This window comes from Chiloscyllium punctatum, chromosome 18 (genome assembly GCF_047496795.1).
Source record: "Chiloscyllium punctatum isolate Juve2018m chromosome 18, sChiPun1.3, whole genome shotgun sequence".
Taxonomy (NCBI): domain Eukaryota; kingdom Metazoa; phylum Chordata; class Chondrichthyes; order Orectolobiformes; family Hemiscylliidae; genus Chiloscyllium; species Chiloscyllium punctatum.
Window position 1 is genome coordinate 84146215 of NC_092756.1, and position 20507 is coordinate 84166721.

The 20507-nt window shown below is 42.8% G+C and overlaps 1 protein-coding gene across 2 annotated transcripts in view; it reads right to left on the reverse strand.

Annotated features, from left to right (window-relative positions):
• The window catches only part of LOC140489263 (3-mercaptopyruvate sulfurtransferase-like), a 31015-nt gene extending 11245 nt beyond the window's left edge, over positions 1-19770 (reverse strand). Inside the window, exons 1-3 of one of the 2 annotated variants that reach the window (XM_072588629.1) lie at positions 19130-19770; positions 15366-15505; positions 2727-2824 (exon numbers count right to left, since the gene is read on the reverse strand). In XM_072588629.1, coding sequence (XP_072444730.1) covers positions 2750-2824; positions 15366-15505; positions 19130-19709 — 795 coding nt within the window. In that variant the 5' untranslated portion in view covers positions 19710-19770 and the 3' untranslated portion in view covers positions 2727-2749. Of the gene's footprint in view, positions 1-2726; positions 2825-10434; positions 15506-19129 lie in introns of those variants that run through there. The other variant, XM_072588628.1, reaches the window with a different exon arrangement.
• Positions 19771-20507: the final 737 nt, after the last annotated feature.

Genomic DNA, 20507 nt, shown 5'->3' on the forward strand with positions numbered 1-20507 from the left:
TTACAGCATTCCCTAATGCTGAAGAAACATCATGGAGCCAGATTGAGGATGCCACACCCATTGTATGCTCCTATAACTACAGTTTCATTTGGATAACACTTATAAGAGAAAAATATGTTTGAGCATTCTATCAAGATGTAATGAGCATTCTATCAAGTTAAGGGGATCAGAGAGATAAACGCATCAGCCTTGATCTTTGCATCCAGGTTCTGCAATCAGACTTGAATCCAGAATATTGTGACTCAGTGAGGCCAGAGATAACTTTATATAGCAAGAATTAATTTTGAGCTGTGTAACAGTAGAGTGGGTACACTGGGAATGGTGGCTGTGATGGATAATCTTTTTATTTATTTTTTATTTCTTATTTATAAAAATTGGAGTTTTAACAAGGGGAGGGAGGATGCGGGGCAGGGACATTAATTATTCAGGCTAAGTTTTCATCCCATCTCACTCACTATCATTCTTTGTGAATGAACCTTAACAATGAATGTGAAGATCATACAGAGAGAACAGGGGTAGCAACTCTGCCCAATTTCATCCATACTTGATGTCCAAACAAAGGTGTTCATTTTTAATTATTCATTTATGTGATGTTGGCATTGCTGGCTGGTCAGCATTATTGCCAATCCTTGTTGCAAAGATCAAGGCTGACGCTCCCGTGCAGTATTGAGGGCATGCTACACTCTGAGAGGTGCCTTCCTTCAAATGTAGGTGTCATCCAATGTGTTTTTCTGGATAGTGCAAAGGAGCTGGAACCTTAGTGCCAGGGGCACCACAGTGAATGGTAGCCACCCCAAAGATCAGCAAAGACTAGGCTGGAAATCTAGCATTTCTGGTCTACCTGACTGGATCAACCAGCAAGATGGCTTTGCTCATTGGGATGGTTTGTGGTGGACTGGAAGAGAAAGAGTCAAAACATCTCAGAATGTTCCTTTCCATGAATAAAACTGTGATGTGACTGGGAGCTAAAGGTTTCATAAATGGTGGTACTTGTTAGACCAGGGCATCCCAAATGTGATCTGAGACCCCAAGTGGAGGTTGGGAGCTGTTTGGCAACAAGAATCTTGAACTGATTGGAACAATCGTGCTCCCTATCTAACAAGATCCTGCACTCATATCTCCTCACATGGGGTGGCATGGTGGCTCAGTGGTTAGCACTGCTGCCTCACAGCACCAGGGTCCCAGGTTCGATTCCAGCCCTGGGCAACTGTCTGTGTGGAGTTTGCACATTCTCCCCGTGTCTGCATGGGTTTCCTCCCACAGTCCAAATATGTCAGACCAGGTGAATTGGCCATGCTAAATTGCCTATTCTGTTAGCTGCATCAGTCAGAAGGAAATGGGTCTGGGTTGGTTACTCTTCAGAGGGTCGGTGTGGACTGGACTGTTTCCACACTGTAGGAATCTAATCTTATTTCCTGCTGAGGGATTGCAACAATATTCAAATCTCTAAATAGAGTCACAGAGGGAGAAGGTTTGGGGAGACAGTGTTAGACATGGCATTCTAGTAATAAGTGCAAGTAATCTGGTATGATGCAATATTTACTCTTTGCTTAACACAAATATTTGTATGTTGATGTGAAAAAGAGAACACAAGGTTTTAAGTATGTGATTACTAGATTTTGCAGGCAGGTCTTGAGCTTGGCACTGCTTACAGGGTTTGTGATGCAGTGATCTGATCTCTCCCCAACAACTGAAGCCTGCTGGTTCACTCTTCAGCAAAGGCCAAGGTTAGGATGCCCCAAAATACTCGCTCTCAAGCTTTCTAAAGTCACTATCTGTGAATATGCTCTTCTCTTCCTTCTTCACTTCCCCTTTCTCTGGGCAATCCTTTGCTCTCCTTCCTCGACAATAATTCAAGACCTAAAGTTAACTTTTTTTTAAAAATTAAGATTTTACGTTGAGAGTTAATTTCCGCATCAGTTTTGTCTGGCAGCATGTGTGCTAAACTGAAGGACGAAACTGCTTTATATTCCATAACACCATTCACAGAATCGCAGAATCATACAGCAGAAGGAGGCCATTTAGATCATCATGTGATATCATTACTCCCACATTTGTCTAATTTCCCATAGGTCCTGCAGAACGCGTGTTCGCCCCAGTGTCCTGGCCAATATTTATCGCTCACTCAACATCACAAAGGTGCATGATCTGGTTATTGTTACACTACTGTCTGTCGGATCTGCTGTGTTTCAATTGGCTGCCATGTTCCCGTCATTACAACAGAGACGCACACTTCAGAAATTACATCACTGGCTGTAGTGATGAAAAGCACGATAAAAATGCAAGTCTTTCTCCTTTTGTTTAGAAGGGCTGACCATCTGTTTTAATGATATTGGTTGAGGGATAAGCATTGGCACTGGCAGCACTCCCTTGCCTTTCTTCAAAATACAGCCCTGCGATCTTTTTCCTTTTACAGTCACCTGGGAAGGGAGACAGCACCTCGGTTTAAGGTCATATCCAAAAGGCTGAACCTCTGACTGTGCCGCAGTCCCTCAGTCTGAATATTGCGACAAGTTTCTAGACTGAGACTTTGAGGTGAGAGTATGACCCACTGAACCACGACTGACACATTCTTATGGGTCCAGTCCTTTGTCCAGCCTTGTCTAACGCAGCTTCAGCATCCAGTTCTTTCAACAAAGTCGACATTTTTCTGAGCTGGCTTTCAATCTGCAAAACTCCGACACACATGGGAGATGGTGAGAAACTGATGTGTTAGGAACACTCACCTGTTTAGTCACATTGCTCTCAGTCATGAATCTGGCACCGAGCATGTACTGGAGATTTTCCTCTGTGTGATCTGCAGCCTCTTTCTTCCGATACTCCTCTGTGGAAGCAAACAAGACTCACATTAACTCACAGATATGTAACTACCATGAATATTGATCAGTTAATTTTCAAACATAAGATGTAGAGAACGTGTTCCTGTGTAAATGTGACAGATGTGATAGTCACTGATAAATCCAACAGGGAATTAAACGGCAAAGCAGTTCGAATATAGAACTCATTGCCAAATGGAGTATTTGGGAAATTTAAAGGGAAATTCGGCAAAATAATAGCAGGTTTGCTTGTGTTGTAGTGGATAGAGCTTTTATCTCTGGGTCAGAAGTTCTGGGTTCATGTCCCACTTAAGGATTTGATGGCCATGTGAAGATGTGTTCGTAATGTGGCTGAACAAGTTAATTCGCAGTCTGTAAATGCTTCCCAAAGGAATGTGGCAGGCAGTGAGAGCAGGTGAGTATCTTGCCACATTACACGCTGGATGTGAAGAGGTGCCACTCAATTACAGCTTCTGGAGACAGGCTCATGACCTGTTCCATAGATTTTGGCATGATCAGCCTATGTAACCATATATTTCATCTTCCAGATCTTTTTCAGTCTTCCATTGCTAAGGTGGTTTGATTCTCTGAATACAACATCATTGTTAGTGTGTTTGTACAAATTTGATGCCAGCACTACAACCAAGGCATTAATGTGTTTATTTTGAAATTAGTCCATTTGACAGTTACTATTATATCAGAACAAAAGAGCTTTAGGGTCAGAAAGAGTGATCCTTCTCAATTATACTCTGATTTCACTGTCTAAGCAATCTACCCTTCTATTTCTCCACACTGTTAGAGTCCTCAAGTACCCTGGATATTCCATCTCACCTTTTCGATATATCACAATCCCAAATTCATTGAAGGAGTCAAAATATCAGAATACCTTCTCAAAATTACCTAAAAATAGATGTACACCATGATTGGTAGAATAGGACTGAAGGGCCGAATAGCTCCTACATATTTGTATGAAGTAGCTACAAATACACAGGACACTTGGAATGATAGAGTCATACAGCACAGACACTTCGGTCCAACTCATTCATGCATATTGAGATTCCCAAAATAAACTCGTCCCATTTTTTTAGATTCCTTTGTGGGACTTGGGCATTGCTGGCTGGCCAGCATTGATAGCCCGTCCCTATTTGCCCTTGAGAAGGTGGGGGTGAGCTGCCTTCTTGAATCGCTGCAGTCCACTTGCTGTGGGTTGACCTACAATGCCGGCAGGGAGGGAATTCCAGGAGTTTGACCCAATGACTGAAGGAATGGCAGTGTATTTCCAAGTCAGAGTGGTGAGTGGCTGGGAGGGGAACTTGCAGGTGGTGGTGTTCCCAAGTACCTACTGCCCTTGTCCTTCTCGATGGAATTGGTCATGGATTTGGAAGGTGCTGTCTAAGGATCTTCTGTGAATTTCTGCACTGCATCTTGTAGATAGTACACACAGCCGCTACTGAGTGCTGGTGGTGGAGGGATTGAATGTTTGTAGATATGGTGCCAATCAAGCAGGTTGCTTTGTCCTGGATGGTGTCAAGCTTCTTGAGTGTTGTAGGAGCTGCACCCATCCAGGCAAGTGGGGAGTACTCCATCACATGCCTGACCTGTGCCTTGTAGATGGTGGATAGTCTTTGGGGTCTCAGGAAGTGACTTACTTGCTGCAGTATCCCTAGTCTCTGACCTGCTCTTGTAGCCACTGTGTTTATGTGGTGAGTCCAGTTGAGTTTTGGCCAATGATAAGCCCAAGGATGTCGACAGTAGGGGATTCAGTGATGGATTTGTCTGTTTTTGCCACACATCCTCTAAACTTTTCCTTTCATGCACCTGTCCAAATGTATTTTAAATGTTGTAACTGTACCTACATCTGCCACGTCCTCTGGCAGTTCATTCTACTTAAAAAACCACCCACTGTGTGAAAAGGTTGCTCCTCAGATCCCAATTAAATCTTTCTGCTCTCATGTTAAAAATTATGCCCTCCAATTTTGAAGTGCCCTACCCTAGGAAAAAGACCTTTGTTATTCAACTTATCTGTGCCCTGCATGATTTTATAAATCTCCACAAGGACAGCCCTCATTCTCCTACACTCCAGTTAAAAAAAGTCTCAGCCTGTCAAGCTTCTCCGTATAACTCTATCCAGTCTTGGTAACATCCTTGTAAATCTTTTCTGCAATTTAACAACATCCTTCTTATAGCAAGGCAACCAGAACTGTATACAGTACTCCAAGCATGGCCTCGCCAACCTGGGAACAAACTCAGAATGCTGCATACAGATTTGACCTATTCTCTACCTGTGATAGCAGTGGAGTTTGTACTATTGAGTACATTTGAGTCTGTGATAGACTTGTGGCTAGATGGGCCACTTAAAATGATGGATTTATGAAAAATAGACAATAAATGAGGCATGCTGGGAAATTGAGACAAGCCTTGACCAAAAGTGACTGTGCTCTGATACTCTAGAATAAACAAGCTACAGAATCCAAACAGGCTGCAGCTACAGATAGCGTAGCAACTGACACAGCAGCTGCAAACAATATAAAGTACACTTGAATTTGAATTGAACAGAATCAGTCTGAATGCCATCCCCAGGACAATCGGAATATCGGGTTGTTTGCGAGACACGTGGACGCCTCATACCCTTATTTGGAGAGGGCAACACCTCCAGAAATGGATGCCTAAGGATCACCGTGCCATCGACATGTTAACGCCTGGTTGGGTCCAATCGATCAGGGTCATCGAGCCATGATTGATCTTTTAGAGGACACTGGAGACCCTCCTAAAAGGGCACGAACAACTACTAAGTATAAGAATCTCTGCAACACCACCCTTGGAGTGGTAACTCAAGACCAAACACCAAGAAGAGAAGTCACCCTGGGGACCACCACGAGAGGACGACCAGACGATCATCACCACATGAATCAAGGTCAAGATCTAGTGTGGTGATATATGATCATCCACAGTTAAGTTAAAGCACAAGATAGTTGATTAGATTTATAGTGTAAATTGTTAGTTTATAGTGCATTTTGTTTTGATAATATTAATTGTGTTAAATAAATAAATATGATCATTTATTACTATTAAGAATCGACTCGCAGTTTCTTTGCCAGATATAAAATTCAACAGATTATTGATCAGTAAAGGAGTTATGGGTTGGAAGATGGCTTGGCAATTAAATGGAGTTAAGGGCAAGATCAGCAAAAGTCTTATTGAATGAAGACGTTTATGATAGAGTGGGCAAATGGCCTACTCCTACACCTTACGTTCAAACGCTGAGCACACACACAGTACTGTTAGAAGGGGAGTTCTATGAATTTGTACCTGGAACAATGATATATAGTTCCAAGTCAAGATTGTGAGTGCCTTACAAGGGAACTTGCAGATGGTGTTCCTCTTGTGCATGCTTGTGCCCTTGTCCTTCTAGGTTGTAGGGGTCAAAGTTCTGGAAGGTATGCATATTGGCGAATGCACAGTGCAGATAAAACGGGCCAAATGGCCTACTTCTGTGCCATAACAATTCTGTCAATTCTGAGTTGCTGTAGTGCGTTGGGTACAGGGTACAAATTACTGCTGCAGTGTGTTGGGAACATAGGGAATGAAGATTGAGGATTGGAAATGGGGTGTCAATCAAGCAGGCTGCTTTGTCATGGATCGTCTCAAGGTTCATGAGTGTTGTTGGAGCTGCACCCATCCAGGTAAATGGAGAGCACTCCATCACACTCCTGACCTAACGGTCAATAGGAGGAGACTTATTTGTGTATAATTCCCAATCTCTGGCCTGCTCTTGTAATCACAGTACCCAATTGGCTAAGGAGGGCAGTTCAGATGAAGGAGCAGTTAGAGCTGCACAAGGATAATTTAGAAAGGGAGTTCTGTGATTACTAGACCAATTGAAAGGAATTCTTTCCACCAAAAAACATTTGAGAATCAGCCTCACAGAAACCATTTATTCTTGGGTTTTGCAGAGTCAAATGCAGTCACAACCTGTGAAGTATCTACCACATTGCAGTCCCATACATGCCAGACCAGGTAAAGACAGACGATTCCCTTCCTTCAAGGTCATTAGTGAACCAGATATTGTTTCTGATACCAATCAATGATAATTTAATGGTCACCATTACTGAGAGAAGCTTCCTTTCCTAATTTTGTTAACTGAATTCAAATTCACTTGCTGTGGTGGGTCTGATCCTCAGTCCGAAATGGTTGACACCCCCCTGTTCTAGCTCTGGAGACCATAACGTCCAGTCAGGGGAAAGAGCCTCAGAGCCTCCACGTTGTTAAGTCTCTGAATTTTAAAATTTATTGATATAAAATCACCATTTTTTGTTTAAAATGCCAAAAAATATAGACGCATTTCACTGAATCACTTCTGCTAGGACAACCCAATTGTTCCAGGATTCAATCCAATAAAGCTCTGTCTGAGTCCATCCAAGGCATGGAAGTTCTTTCCTTAGGTAACAAGACCAAAGCTATATAAACAACTCCAGCTTGATCTCACCAAAATCCTATAAAACTGGACAATAGATAGGACTTATATATATTTCTGTATCACCACTTTGGGGAGAATGTGAAGTCAATGGAAAGAAATCTACCAGCCTTTCATGGACCTTGAGCAATGTAGTTAATTTTTAACTGTGTCTGAAATGGCCGAGACACCCAATCAATTTGAGGGCAACTGGGGAGGTGCAACAAATGATGGCCATACCAATGTCACACTCACCCTATGGAAGATCAAACGAAAGGCAGTTAATGAGGACCATATAAGCAGATTCGTTGATGACCAATCATATTGGTTGTAGGTCCTCTTTCTGTGAGATATACTTCTATTATTCTATATGGTGCAATTAAGTCAGAAAATGTTATAACAAGTCAGGAAGGACATAAAGAATCATAGAGATATACAGCACGGAAACAGACACTTCGGTCCAACTTGCACATCCTGACCAGATATCCTAACCTAATGTTATGAAGTTGAAGGCGTGTACTGTACCCTTAACAGAGTATGAATGCTGTTCCGCACTGAGAGCTTACAAGAGCAGTCTAAGAGTAAACTGGAAAATTGAAAATATGTAACATTTGACTGTGAAATAAATACCTGACTTGGTTGCTGTTTTGACAACAATTATAATTTAACCAATCAATTTAAATTATACCCCAGGATACTAAAACCCAATTGAGTTTGAATTTATTGTTTTGCCACACTGAACCAATGAGACAATCCGATGTTGGGGATATAAAAAAGGCAGGCATTTTGAAAATCAGTCAGAGTAACTGCCATGGAGAGAGACACAAGACATTGAAACACACACTATCAAAGGTACCTATCACCTTCTCCTTCACCTTCATCCACCTATTGCTTTCCCAGATACCTCTCCCCAATCCCACCCGCCCTACACTTATCTCTCAGCTCCGACGCACAAGCTTCATTGCTGATGAAGGGCTTATGCCTGAAATGTCGACTCTCCTGCTCCTCAGATGCTGCCTGACCTGCTGTGCTTTTCCAGTACTACACTCTCGACCCTGATCTCCAGCATCTGCAGTTCTCACTTTCTCCATGTGAGATGTTTGGTCCACTTATGTAAGGAAAGAGCTGTGGGTTTGGACTCCTCGTGTATATTTAGGATTGAAGTAGACAGATTCTTAATCAGTCAGGGAATCAAGAGTTACGGGAAAAAGGCAGGAAAGTGGATTTGAGGAATGTCAGATCAGTCAAGATCCTATTGAATGGCAGAGCAGATTCAAGTGGCTCCTGCTCCTATTTCTGTTGGAAATTGCTGGAGAGATTCAGCAAGTCTAGCAGCATCTGTGGACAGACAAAATAGAATTAACGTTTGGGATTCCAGTGATTATTCTTCAGAATTTCCTACTTTGGGAAGCCCAAGTTCCAATGCTAAGGGTTGTTAATCTGACCAGGGGAAGAAAGCACTGCAGACACCACATACAGCAACCCCTGGCGGTGGGAGGTCGGAATCACCCCCCCGCCACCACCACCGATGAGAAATAGAAATAAACCAAGCGAACGAAAAAGTGAAAGGGAGGGTAGGAATTAAATCAAAATAGAATTAGAGGGGGAAATAAAACACTCCATGCCCTGAAAACCTCAAGGGTATTGGTAGACACTGCGTGCTCCTTCAAGGGACAGCCAGGCCTGAACGTAACCGTGGAAGAGGGACAGCCCATCGGCCATAACGACTGCCTCCATGGCCTGCTGCCTGGACCTGTTAATGGCCAGCCTGGCCAGGCCCAGGAGCAAACCCATGAGGAGATCCTCTGAATTGTCCTCCACCCTCTGCATTGGGTGCTCAAGATGGTTTATTGTATAATAGCAATTAGTACAGTTTGCATTCCTTGTCAGAACTTGCAAGAACTGTGCAGAAAACATCTAATATGACAGTATCAGATTGGGTGGAGCTAATGTTACTTCAACGTTTAAACATAAGACATGGGAACAGACTTTGGCCATCATCATTTACCTAGCTTTTTTTCTCACCCAGTTTACAACCAACAATCCCTTTATTTGCTATTCTTTATTTCTCTCTTTGGATTCTATCCCTACTTGTCCACTCTCTCCTTTGCCCTCCGACTCCCGTGTTATTAGCATAAATACCTTTTCTGAACTACTTTCAAGTCTGAAAGGTCACCGAGCTAAAAACCATGAACTTTTTTTTACTCCCTACAGATGCTGCCAAACCTGCTAAGTTTGTCCAATACTTTGTTTTTGTTTGCTTCAGAAAAGGCCTTTGGTTTTCTCTTTTTGTTATCTTTATGACATGTAACCTTGACTGTTGGTGAATTGTTAATTATTTTCCTCCCTGTGCCTTCCTGCGATTCTCCGACCTTCATTTCCCATATTACCAATTTGATCACCTGTTTCGACTCTCCCCCTTGTTTTGCTACACCCAGTAGGCTTGATCCCTCAACGTCTTGTTTATTTTAAAGCACTTTTCATGTCCCTAATTACGCAGCTCACGAGGACATTAGTCCAGGCACAGTTCAGGTGGACACAATCTCAACAGGTCAAATTGTACTTTCTCCCATGTTGGCGCTATTGCCCAATGAACTTACACCCAATTCTCCCAGTTCAGGTGCTGCTTCTTCAGGTGGCGAAGAGACAGAGCCTCGAAAGCTAGTGCTTCCAAATAAATCTGTTGCACTACAGCCTGGTGTTGTGTGACTTTTAACTTTGTCCACCCCAGTTCCAACACAGGCATCTCCAAATCATGGCTGTCAGGATACACATTCTATGCTGCAGAGAACAGTGTCAATTCCCTTTGCTGTACTTTCAGCTACTAATACATTCCTTCTTGGACTATTCTCACTTTCTGATCAAATTGGTTCTTGTTTCAGTCCCGCAAAGCTTGATTACTTAGAGGTCTACAGCATGGAAACAAGCCCTTTGCCCCAAATCAGAGAAAGTCAGGAATGCAGATGCTGGAGAACAGAGTTGAAAAGTATGGTGCATGAAAAGCAGAGCAGGTCAGGCAGCATCTGAGGAGCAGGAGGATCAACCTTTTGGACGCAAGTCCTTCATAAGCCCTCTTAGGGCATATTAAACTAGACCCATTTGCCTGCTTCTGGTCCATATTACCACGTACCTGTTGGATCATGTTCAAATAAAGACCAAAATCGCTGAGTGGCAAAAATAGACTCTTTATTCAGCATCTGGATTAGCACAAGTTTGAGGCGGCAATAAAATCCTGAAATACAATTCTTACAATAGCCTCTTTATACACAGTTCTTACTTTTATTAAAATTTCAATACTATGGTGTTACATTGTTTTATCTCAGGTACACAAAAGTTTGAGGGGCTTCCTTCCTGGGAAATAGGAGATGGGTTATAATATGAGCTAAGAGCTGGCTGCTGCTCCTCTTAGGATTAAGGGTGTCTGTCTGATCCGATTGCATAATTAAGAGATGTTAGTCCTTTTACCTTTAAGTTAGTTAATGTTAATAAAAAATATTAGGCCTACATGCTCTAAGTAAGTTAGAAATTGTACATGTACTTAATAAAACTTTAAAGGATATTAAACTGATTACCATAGCTGGGTTGAAATTTGTTTAAAATTTGAGCGTTTCATTCATTCATACAATTTCACATAAGTGCTGTTTTGACAATTAGTTTTGTAAAGGGATAACAGCCCAGTTATTTAACAAGTGCATACTAATTGGAGAACATGTTTGGTGTTTTGTAATCTATTCAGGTCTGAGAGACGGTTGGTAAGGGCTGATTAATATATTCTTTCCATAGTTTCGGATAGGTACTGGAGACATGAGGTCAGGGATGACATTGTTCTGAATAGGTGAGTCGTCTGATATTTAACAGAGGTAGCTTTTGATGTAAATAGGTCTGATAAGGGTTGAAGGTGTGAAGGAACAGTAATGGGTTTGGAAGTACTGCTTTAGTCTTAGTCTATCTTGCAATACTAAACTATAATACAGAACTGCAGTTTTAAGAATGAAAGAATGAAACAGTGATATTATAAATAACAGGCTAGTAAAAGGTTATGAATGAATGAACAGGAACCGGTATTAATGAATATAGCAAGCTGGTGAGTGAGTTAATAGAACACAATATCTCACATAACTATCCTATCCATGTACCTATCTAAATGCTTCTTAAATGACAAAATTGCACTCTCTTCCACCATTAACTCTGGCTGTCCATTCCAGACAGTTACTACCCTCTGTGCGAGGAAATTGCCCCTCTCGACCCTTTTGTATTTCTCCTCTAGTTTCAGACTCCTCTACCATGGGGAAAAGCTGTTGGTTCTTCACTGCACCTATGCCTCTCTTGATTTCATGGACCTCTATCAAGTCATCCCTCAGTCTCCTCTGCTCCAGGAAGAGCGTCTCAGCCTATCCAGCCTCTCCTCATAGCTCAAAACCTTCCAGTCCAGGCAGCATTCTGGTAAATCTTTTCTGCTCTCTTTCTAGTTTAATAGTTTCCTTTCTATAGTAGGGCTATCAGAATTACATGCAGTACTCCAACTGTGGCCTCACCAATATCTTGAGCAGCTGCAACTAAGACATCCCATCTCCTATACTCAGTGCCCTGACCTTTGAAAGCAAGCATGCTGAAAGCCTTCTTTACCATCCTGTCTATCTGTGACTTGACTTTCACGGAGCTATGAACATCTACCCCTCAATCTCTTTGATTTATAATGCTCTCCAGGGCCCTACCATTGATTATGTAAGTCTTGTCCTGGTTTGGTCCATCAAAATGCAATACCTTGCATTTATCTAAATTAAACTCCATCTACCGTTCCTCAGCCTACTGGACCCGTTCATCAAGATCTTGCTGCATTGCCAGACAAATTTCTTCACTGTTCACTATACCACCAATCTTGGCATCATCCACAAACTTGCTAACCATACCTCCTAAATTCTCATCCTGATTTCAGGTCACACACCTCCAGTCTGGAAAAAAAAACTCTCTACCACCACCTTGTGTCTTCTATGGTCAAGCCAATTTTGCATCCAGTTGGCTAGGTCTCCCTGGATCCCATGAGATTTAACCTACCACGCAGTTCCTTGTCAAAGGCCTTGCCAGACAATGTCTACCACTCTGCTCTCATCAACTTTCTTGATCACCCCTTCAAAAACCTCAATCAAATTCGCGAGATGGACTTCCTGCACTATGCTAACTATCCCAAATGAGTACTTGTCTCTCCAAATGCCTGTAAATCCTGTCTCTCAGAAGGGGCACTTTTGAAGTTTTGGGTTCTGAGAGATGAAATGGTGGCTGAGATGTTCACCCCAGGGACCTGGGTTCACTTCTACCCTTGGGCAACTTTGTATGTGGAGTTTGCACGTTCTCCCTGTGTCTGCTAGATGAATTGTTTAATGTACTTTAAAAATATAGAGTAGATGAGATTCAATGAGATTTCCTGCCACAGTCCAAAGATGTGCAGGTTAAGTGGTTTGGCCATGCTAAATTGCCCCGTAGTATTCAGGGATGTATAAGTTAGGTGCATTAGCCATGGGAAACGTAGGGTTACAGGGAAAGGATAAGGAGATGGGTCTGGGTGGGATGCTCTTTGGAGGGTTGGTGTGGACCTGTTGGGATGAATGGCCTGTTTCCACACTGTACAGATTCTGTGAGAGCAAGGATAACATTTGGACCAAATGAACTGCAGTAAAGACTAACCCATTTCTCATATCTCTGATCTTTGATGCAAAAAGGAGTCAAATCAAACTACTTAACTGAATTAATTTTATTAAAATGATTACAATTGGCATTCCTTGGGTCAGGGACACAATTAACAATTAATCTACAACATGTGTTGACAAGCCTTTCAGTGGCCTGAAGCTGTAACATTGTTTATTTGCCTCTCAGTTTGATCGAGGAGCATAGTCAGGGCCTTGGTTTATTGTCTCACTAGAAACAGGGTATGTCTGGCAGTGCAGTACTCCTTGGATGCTGCATTGGAGAATCAGTCTAGATTTTGTGCTGGATGTCATTGGAGTGGGACTTGAGCCCACAGACAAGTTGCTCTGCAATTGCTTATCTGTTACAGACTGATTGAATACTTCAGATTGCGTGACTTCTCATTGTATCAAACCGACTCTATATTTGCAAGTACATTCAATAATTCATCTAGCAGACACAGGGAGAATGTGCAAACTCAAATTCATCAAATTTATGCAGTAATATAATCCCCTCATTCCCTCTTTGACTATTCATCTGAATTAAGCTTCTCTCAAAACTATTCTGGACACGTGTCTCACAAAAATCCTTCGAAACTCTGAAGATTTTAATTAAACATTTCAAGTAGCCCAAGGGAAACTTTTTACAGCAACAAAATAGATTACTTTGGTATTGACTGGCCAACTCCTGTACCATTATTTCTTTTAATCACAGTTAGTTGTACAGGGAAGGCTTTTTTTTGTACAATGTTCCATCTCCTTTTCCAATGTATATTTTAAATTTACATTACAACATACTTGGCCTGTGTGTAAATTGAGAAGGACAGAGGCACATTCGGTATGTATTAAGCATATAAAGATTAATAACAAGGCTGAACATGCTGCTAGAAAATGTTCAGAATGTTATTGAAAGAAACAGGTTTCATTGCAATGCCAGGAATTGTTCACTGCTATTTATTCTGCAATCCAGGCTAACTTTACTGTCATTGACAATGGAGCGTTCCCAGTTTAACAAGTCAGAACTGGAGATAAGATACACACTTGCCCTGAAGACATTCTCAATTTCTACGAAGCAAGTCCAGACAGGGTGCATAGTTCAGCCAAGTCTTATTCTCCTCTACAATATTTCTTCCATGCTGAGGGGAAGTGTTTTCTGTTTTCAGTTGTGTGGCTTAGATCAAGAACAGAACAGGAATGTAGCCTTTATTTCTCTCTCACTTTTGGGTGCAGCATAAGTAAACTAACTCTTGACCCACAAGTGATGTTGTATCGGCTGTGAGTTTACAGTTAATGATGTTAATAAGAAGAGGAACATTGACTCAAAAACAAAGACGTTCACTTGGAAAGCAAAGATATGCCAGACTCATTTCAATTTCTGGCATCCTATACTCATCAAAAATCATCTGGTCTCACTTTAAAATCTTGGCTACACAGAGCAGTCACCACATTGAAGGAGTAAATCACTGAGAGAAGCATTTTGAAACTCAGCGGACACTCAGCCTCAGCACTTCAAGCACCTTCAGGAAATGACAATGTAGTGCCCCAAACAAATATGGCAAGAAACAAAACAGTGAATGCTTCTGGAAGGTGCTAAACTTTCCCCAGAAATGGCTTCATTTCCCTTCACAGTCACACATCTCCCATCACCTTTCTATCACTGACTCAGCACTTAGAGCGGGTTCTCGACAAACTGTCCTTGGCTTCTTTTTGCCTGCCATCCTGCTGCATCTTGTGAAAAAGGTCGAGTCTCCGGGCAAATCGTCATTTGAGAAATACAAAACTATGATTGAAACAACATGACAGAAGAGGGCCACCTGTTGTTGCCATCAATACCCAGAAGAACACTTGCTAATTGGTCACAGGGCCCTTCTACCAGGGAATAGATCAAACCTTTCAAGTACAGCTATCCCTTGTCTTTCACAAGTTCGCTTCAAGCCACATCGTTTTTACGAAAGACCTACATTAGGACACGTTTTCGTAAATCTGAAGAGGATTTTCACTTTTATGAATAAAGGTGAAACTTTTCCCATATGAATTGATGCTTTGCTTTACACATTTCATAGAAATGCTCTACTTTTGGATAGTGGGGGATGCCAGTAAATACTTGGTTTCACTTGACCTTCTCCTCTTACCTCCAACACAATAAAAGATAGATTCGTTGGTTAGTCAAATAAAACTTAAGAATGACTCTCAAATTATCTACTAATTTTGGTACGGGAACAGCACAATCTAAAACATTGCTTTCAGTGTTGCCTATTGGATTTTCTTCTTTCTCTCCGAGATAATGTGACTGGGGTCGGCTCGGGTGAACCACTCTTGCCAGGAACCATCGTAGATCATTACATTTTCTTTCCCACAGATTTGGGCACCAAGGGCAACAAAGCAGGCAGTGATCCCAATACTACAGGTCCCTACCAGTGGCTTCTTCAGGTCGACATTGTGATCCTCAAACAAGCACTGCAGCTCCTTTTCATTCTTCATCCTGAGAGTCTCTGGATCCATGAAGGTCTCAAAGGGGATACTGATACTGGCGGGGATGTGCCCAGGTTCAATATCTTGAGAAATAAGACAAATTAAAAAGTGTGAATTGAAGGAAACCCAATCCAGTTCAAGGAAATCACATCTGTCGCAATGGTCAAATGCTATACAAATCTCACTAGCATACTGGCAAATATACCACGATTGTTCTCAGAACTTGTGTCCCATTTCTCCTCAGATGTCCTGCAAGAAGTTAACAGGTTTCTAAAACCAAAATCTCTTACTTTATCCAATCTGCTCTCCTAACATTTTTAGCGTTGGAATATGAGGTGTTTGCCCCTTTGGATAAAAAAGGATTTTATTCTTTGAGCTTGGCTGATCACCCTTAACACTACTGGAAGAAAAATGGAGGAGCTGATCCACATGTCTTGGTCAGTATATATCCTTCACTCAAGATTATCAAAAAGATTATCTGGTCGTTCTCACATTGTGTTTAGGGGAAATTGACTCTGCGCTGCTGAATCCGCCACTTTCCAATGCAGATCATTCTTCAAAAGAACTTTTCTGGCTGAAAAGATTGCCTGTGCTTGTGAAAGATACGAAACAAGTGCAAGTCTGGATTTCTTTGGAATCAGCAGTGGGGGACCTTATTTTCAGATTTTAATGCACTTGGAATTTCCCCTAACATTTGCTTTTGCTAATCTATGACTAACCTGCCTGGTAAGGGTGGGATATTATACATACATCAAGAATAGATTATCCTGACTACTGTAGATTTCTGAGCTACTTGGTTTGAAAACCCAGCCATAATAATGAGCTTCCAGAGTGGCAGTACCCTGGTTGCTTAGAAAAGGAATGTAAGACAAATTATGTGTTGCTGTATTACTGAACATGGTCATTATATGTGATGTGGGCCTCTACTGCTAGATTAATGTGTTATAGGACAATTTGGAATCTGTACCTTCAGATCTCTTAAATCAGACTTCAGTGGAGAATTTCAATATCACTGTTTAAAATCTGAAGTGAGTTGATGAGTAATGATATTCCCATAAAACAAACAAGCCAGTTAATACCACATATGCTATTAACCTGAACATAAGTCAAACATTTGCAACACTGTTTGTTAGTCTGTATCAACAATGGATGTTTAATCATTAGAGGTTTATCAGAATTCAAATACCTTTCCTGCTTTACTCTCTAATTCATAGAATCCCTCCAGTGTGGAAACAGGTCATTTCATCCAACAATTCCACACTGACCCTCCAAGGAGTTACCCACCCAGACTTATCCCCCTACCGTATTACTCCTCATTTCCTCCAACTAATCCACCTAATCCACACATCCCATGGGCCATTTAGTATGACCAATTCACCTAACCTGCACACCTTTGGAGTGTGGGAGGAAACCGGAGAACCCGGAGGAAACCAATGCAGACATTGAGATAATGTGCAAACTCCACAAACACAGTCACCTGAGGGTGGGATCGAACCCATTCCCTGGCTCTGTGAGGCAGCAGTGCTAACCACTGAGCCACTATGCTGCCCATTAAACGTTTGCATCACAGAGATGGACAAACATCATCGGTAGTTTTGGACAAAATAGACCCTTCAGCACAACCAGTCTATGCTGACCATCATTCCAAACTAAACTCGTCCCACCTGCCTGCTCCTGGTCCATATCCCTCCAAACCTTTCCTATTCATGTTCTTATCTAAATGTCTTTTAAAAGTAACTGTACCCACATCCACCACTTCATCTGGAGGTTCATTTCACACACCAACCACTCTGTGAAAACGTTGACCCTCATGTCTTTTTTAAAATCTTTCTCCTCTCATCTTATAAATATGACCCATAGTCTTGCAATCCTCCACCCAACGGAAAAGACACCTGCCATTCACCTTATCTATACCACTCATAATTTTATAAACAACTATAACGTCACTCCTCACCCTCCGACACCCCAGTGAAAAATGCCCCAGCCTAGTTTTATAACTCAAACCCTCCATTCCTGGCAATATCCTGGTGAATTTCTTCTGAACCCTCCCTAGCTTAATAATATCCTTCCTATAACAGGGAGACCAGAACTGGACACAGACTTCCAGAGGAGGCCTCACCAATATTTTGTACAACCTCAACACAAAATCCCAACTCATATCCTCAAAGGTCTGAGCAATGAAGGCAAGCATGCTAAACACCTTCTTAACCACCCTGTCTATATGTGTATTGAACAGATACAAAATCTGATTGTTTAAATCAGGTAATTTGGCCTGTTTAAATCAGTTTTTCTGTAATTCAGCACTGGCACTCTTGTAATAAACTTGACAATGAAACGTGGTCTTGGTCAGCCGTGTCATAGTAGGGCCTCAGTGTAACAAGACTAAATTTACAATCTGCCTTTCAAAAGTTAAGGGAACATGTTGGGTAACGTTGACTGTGAAATACATGACATAAATCTATCACTATCCTAACATACTGTAACAGGGCAATGAAAGTCAGAGCTAACTTGGCAAACCCTAAAAGTAGTTTAAAACTACAATAAATGCAACAGATTACAGAATGCATCAGTTCATGGAAATATCCACCCCTTCACTGTCTTAATCCTCCTCCCCCCCCCGGCCCAACAGGTAATCCTGATTGGCAATACATACTAGGTAAAAACAATAACTGCCGATGCTGGAAACGAAATTCTGGATTAGTGGTGCTGGAAGAGCACAGCAGTTCAGGCAGTGAAATCGACGTTTCGGGCAAAAGCCCTTCATCAGGAATAAAGGCAGAGAGCCTGAAGCGTGGAGAGATAAGCTAGAGGAGGGTGGGGGTGGGGAGAGAGTAGCATAGAGTACAATGGGTGAGTAGGGGAGGGGATGAAGGCGATAGGTCAGGGAGGGGAGGGTGGAGTGGATAGGTGGAAAAGGAGCTAGGTAGGTCAGACAAGTCCGGATAAATCAAGGGGACAGTGCTGAACTGGAAGTTTGAAACTAGGATGAGGTGGGGGAAGGGGAAATGAGGAAGCTGTTGAAGTCCACATTGATGCCCTAGGGTTGAAGTGTTCCGAGGCGGAAGATGAGGCGTTCTTCCTCCAGGCGTCTGGTGGTGAGGGAGCGGCGGTGAAGAAGGCCCCGGACCTCCATGTCCTCGGCAGAGTGGGAGGGGGAGTTGAAATGTTGGGCCATGGGGCGGTTTGGTTGATTGGTGCGGGTGTCTCTGAGATGTTCCCTAAAGCACTCTGCTAGGAGGCGCCCAGTCTCCCCAATGTAGAGGAGACCACATCGAGAGCAACGGATACAATAAATGATATTAGTGGATGTGCAGGTAAAACTTTGATGGATGTGGAAGGCTCCTTTAGGGCCTTGGATAGAGGTGAGGGAGGAGGTGTGGGCGCAGGTTTTACAGTTCCTGCGGTGGCAGGGGAAAGTGCCAGAATGGGAGGGTGGGTCGTAGGAGGGTGTGGACCTGACGAGGTAGTCACGGAGGGAACGGTCTTTGCGGAAGGCGGAAAGGGGTGGGGAGGGAAATATATCCCTGGTGGTGGGGTCTTTTTGGAGGTGGCGGAAATGTCGGCGGATGATTTAAGCCCACTACTGGAAGCAGAATTGGCAAACACCTTAGAAATGTTGGAAGAAATTTAAACAAAGGATCTGAGTGCGATACTGAAATAAGCTCTTTTGAGGGTTAAAACAAGTAAAACAAAACTCTTTAAGGAACCTTCTATGGGTTCAGGTTCGGTGCCTTTGAAACTGCCCTCAGGCCTGGCATCCACCAACTGGAACTGTTTGCTCTGGATGTTGTCCAGGATCTCCTGGTAACTTTTGACCTGGGGTTTGGCTTTTGCCTTGTACTCAGCCACGGGGTAGTCCTGCAGTTCCGAAGTGACCGGGAGACCCTCCCTGCGCCAATTGATAAAGCCGCCATCCAGCACCGACACCCGGCTGTGACCGAAAGCCCGGAACATCCACCAGACCCGGGGGGCAGTGTACAGCCCGAAATCGCTGGCATCGTAGATGACGACGTGGGTGTCGTTACAGATGCCCAGGTTGGCCAAGTATCGGGAGAAAAGCTCCTGCCCGGGCACCATATGCTCGTAAGGGGAGGAGCGGTCCCTGCATTCGTCCAAGTCGAAGAAGGTAGCGCCGGGGATGTGCTTCTCCTTGAACTCCTTCCTGCCGTCCCGCTGCATTTCTGGCAAATACCAGGAGGAGTCCAAGACCCGCAACGGTCCGGCCTTAGCGCTGCTGATTGCCTTGGCCAGCCAGGCAGCAGATACCACAGCCTGCACTAACGCCATTCTCCTTCCCTTCTGTGAGCGGAATTACCTCCAGCCCACTGACTCTAAATCCACAGACTCTAAACCCAGCCCACTGACTCGAAACCCAGCCCACTGACTCGAAACCCAGCCCACTGACTCGAAACCCTTTATACTGTCACAAAACCCACTGAATCTCAACCCTGCCTCCTGTCACTAAATCTACTGACACTAAATCCATTGACTCTAAACACTACATACTGTCACTAAACCCACTGACTCTAAAACTGCATACTATCACTGAACCTATTGACTCTATACCCAAGCCCACTGACATGAAACTCACTGACTCCAAAACCTGCCCACTGACACCAAACACACGGACACTAAACCCTGCCCATTAACACAAACCTCTGGCCACTGACAATAAACCCTGGCCAGGAACTGCAGTTTTACCATTTGCTTGCTCCCTGTGAAGTACTGGCTGCACACTTGCAAACAACTTTATTTTTTTAAAATTGCTTTGATGGCTCTGGTCACAAAAGGCATGGAATCAGTGAATGCAACTCTTGCACAAAATTCAAATACAATACTGCAAAAAGAGTGTTTCCTGCAAATGCTGGGAACATGAAACAGCAACAGCTTTATCTAACTCATGGTAAGACAATGTCCCAAGCTACTTCACAGAAACATTACTATGGCTCAGTCCCTAGCCTTGGACTGGAAGGCTCAAATTCAAGTCACATCTGCTCCTGACCAAAAATTAGTTAAATTAGAAAATTAGTTTAAAAATTATAAATGAGTTGAAAATTGTGATGCTGGAAAAACACAGGAGGCCAG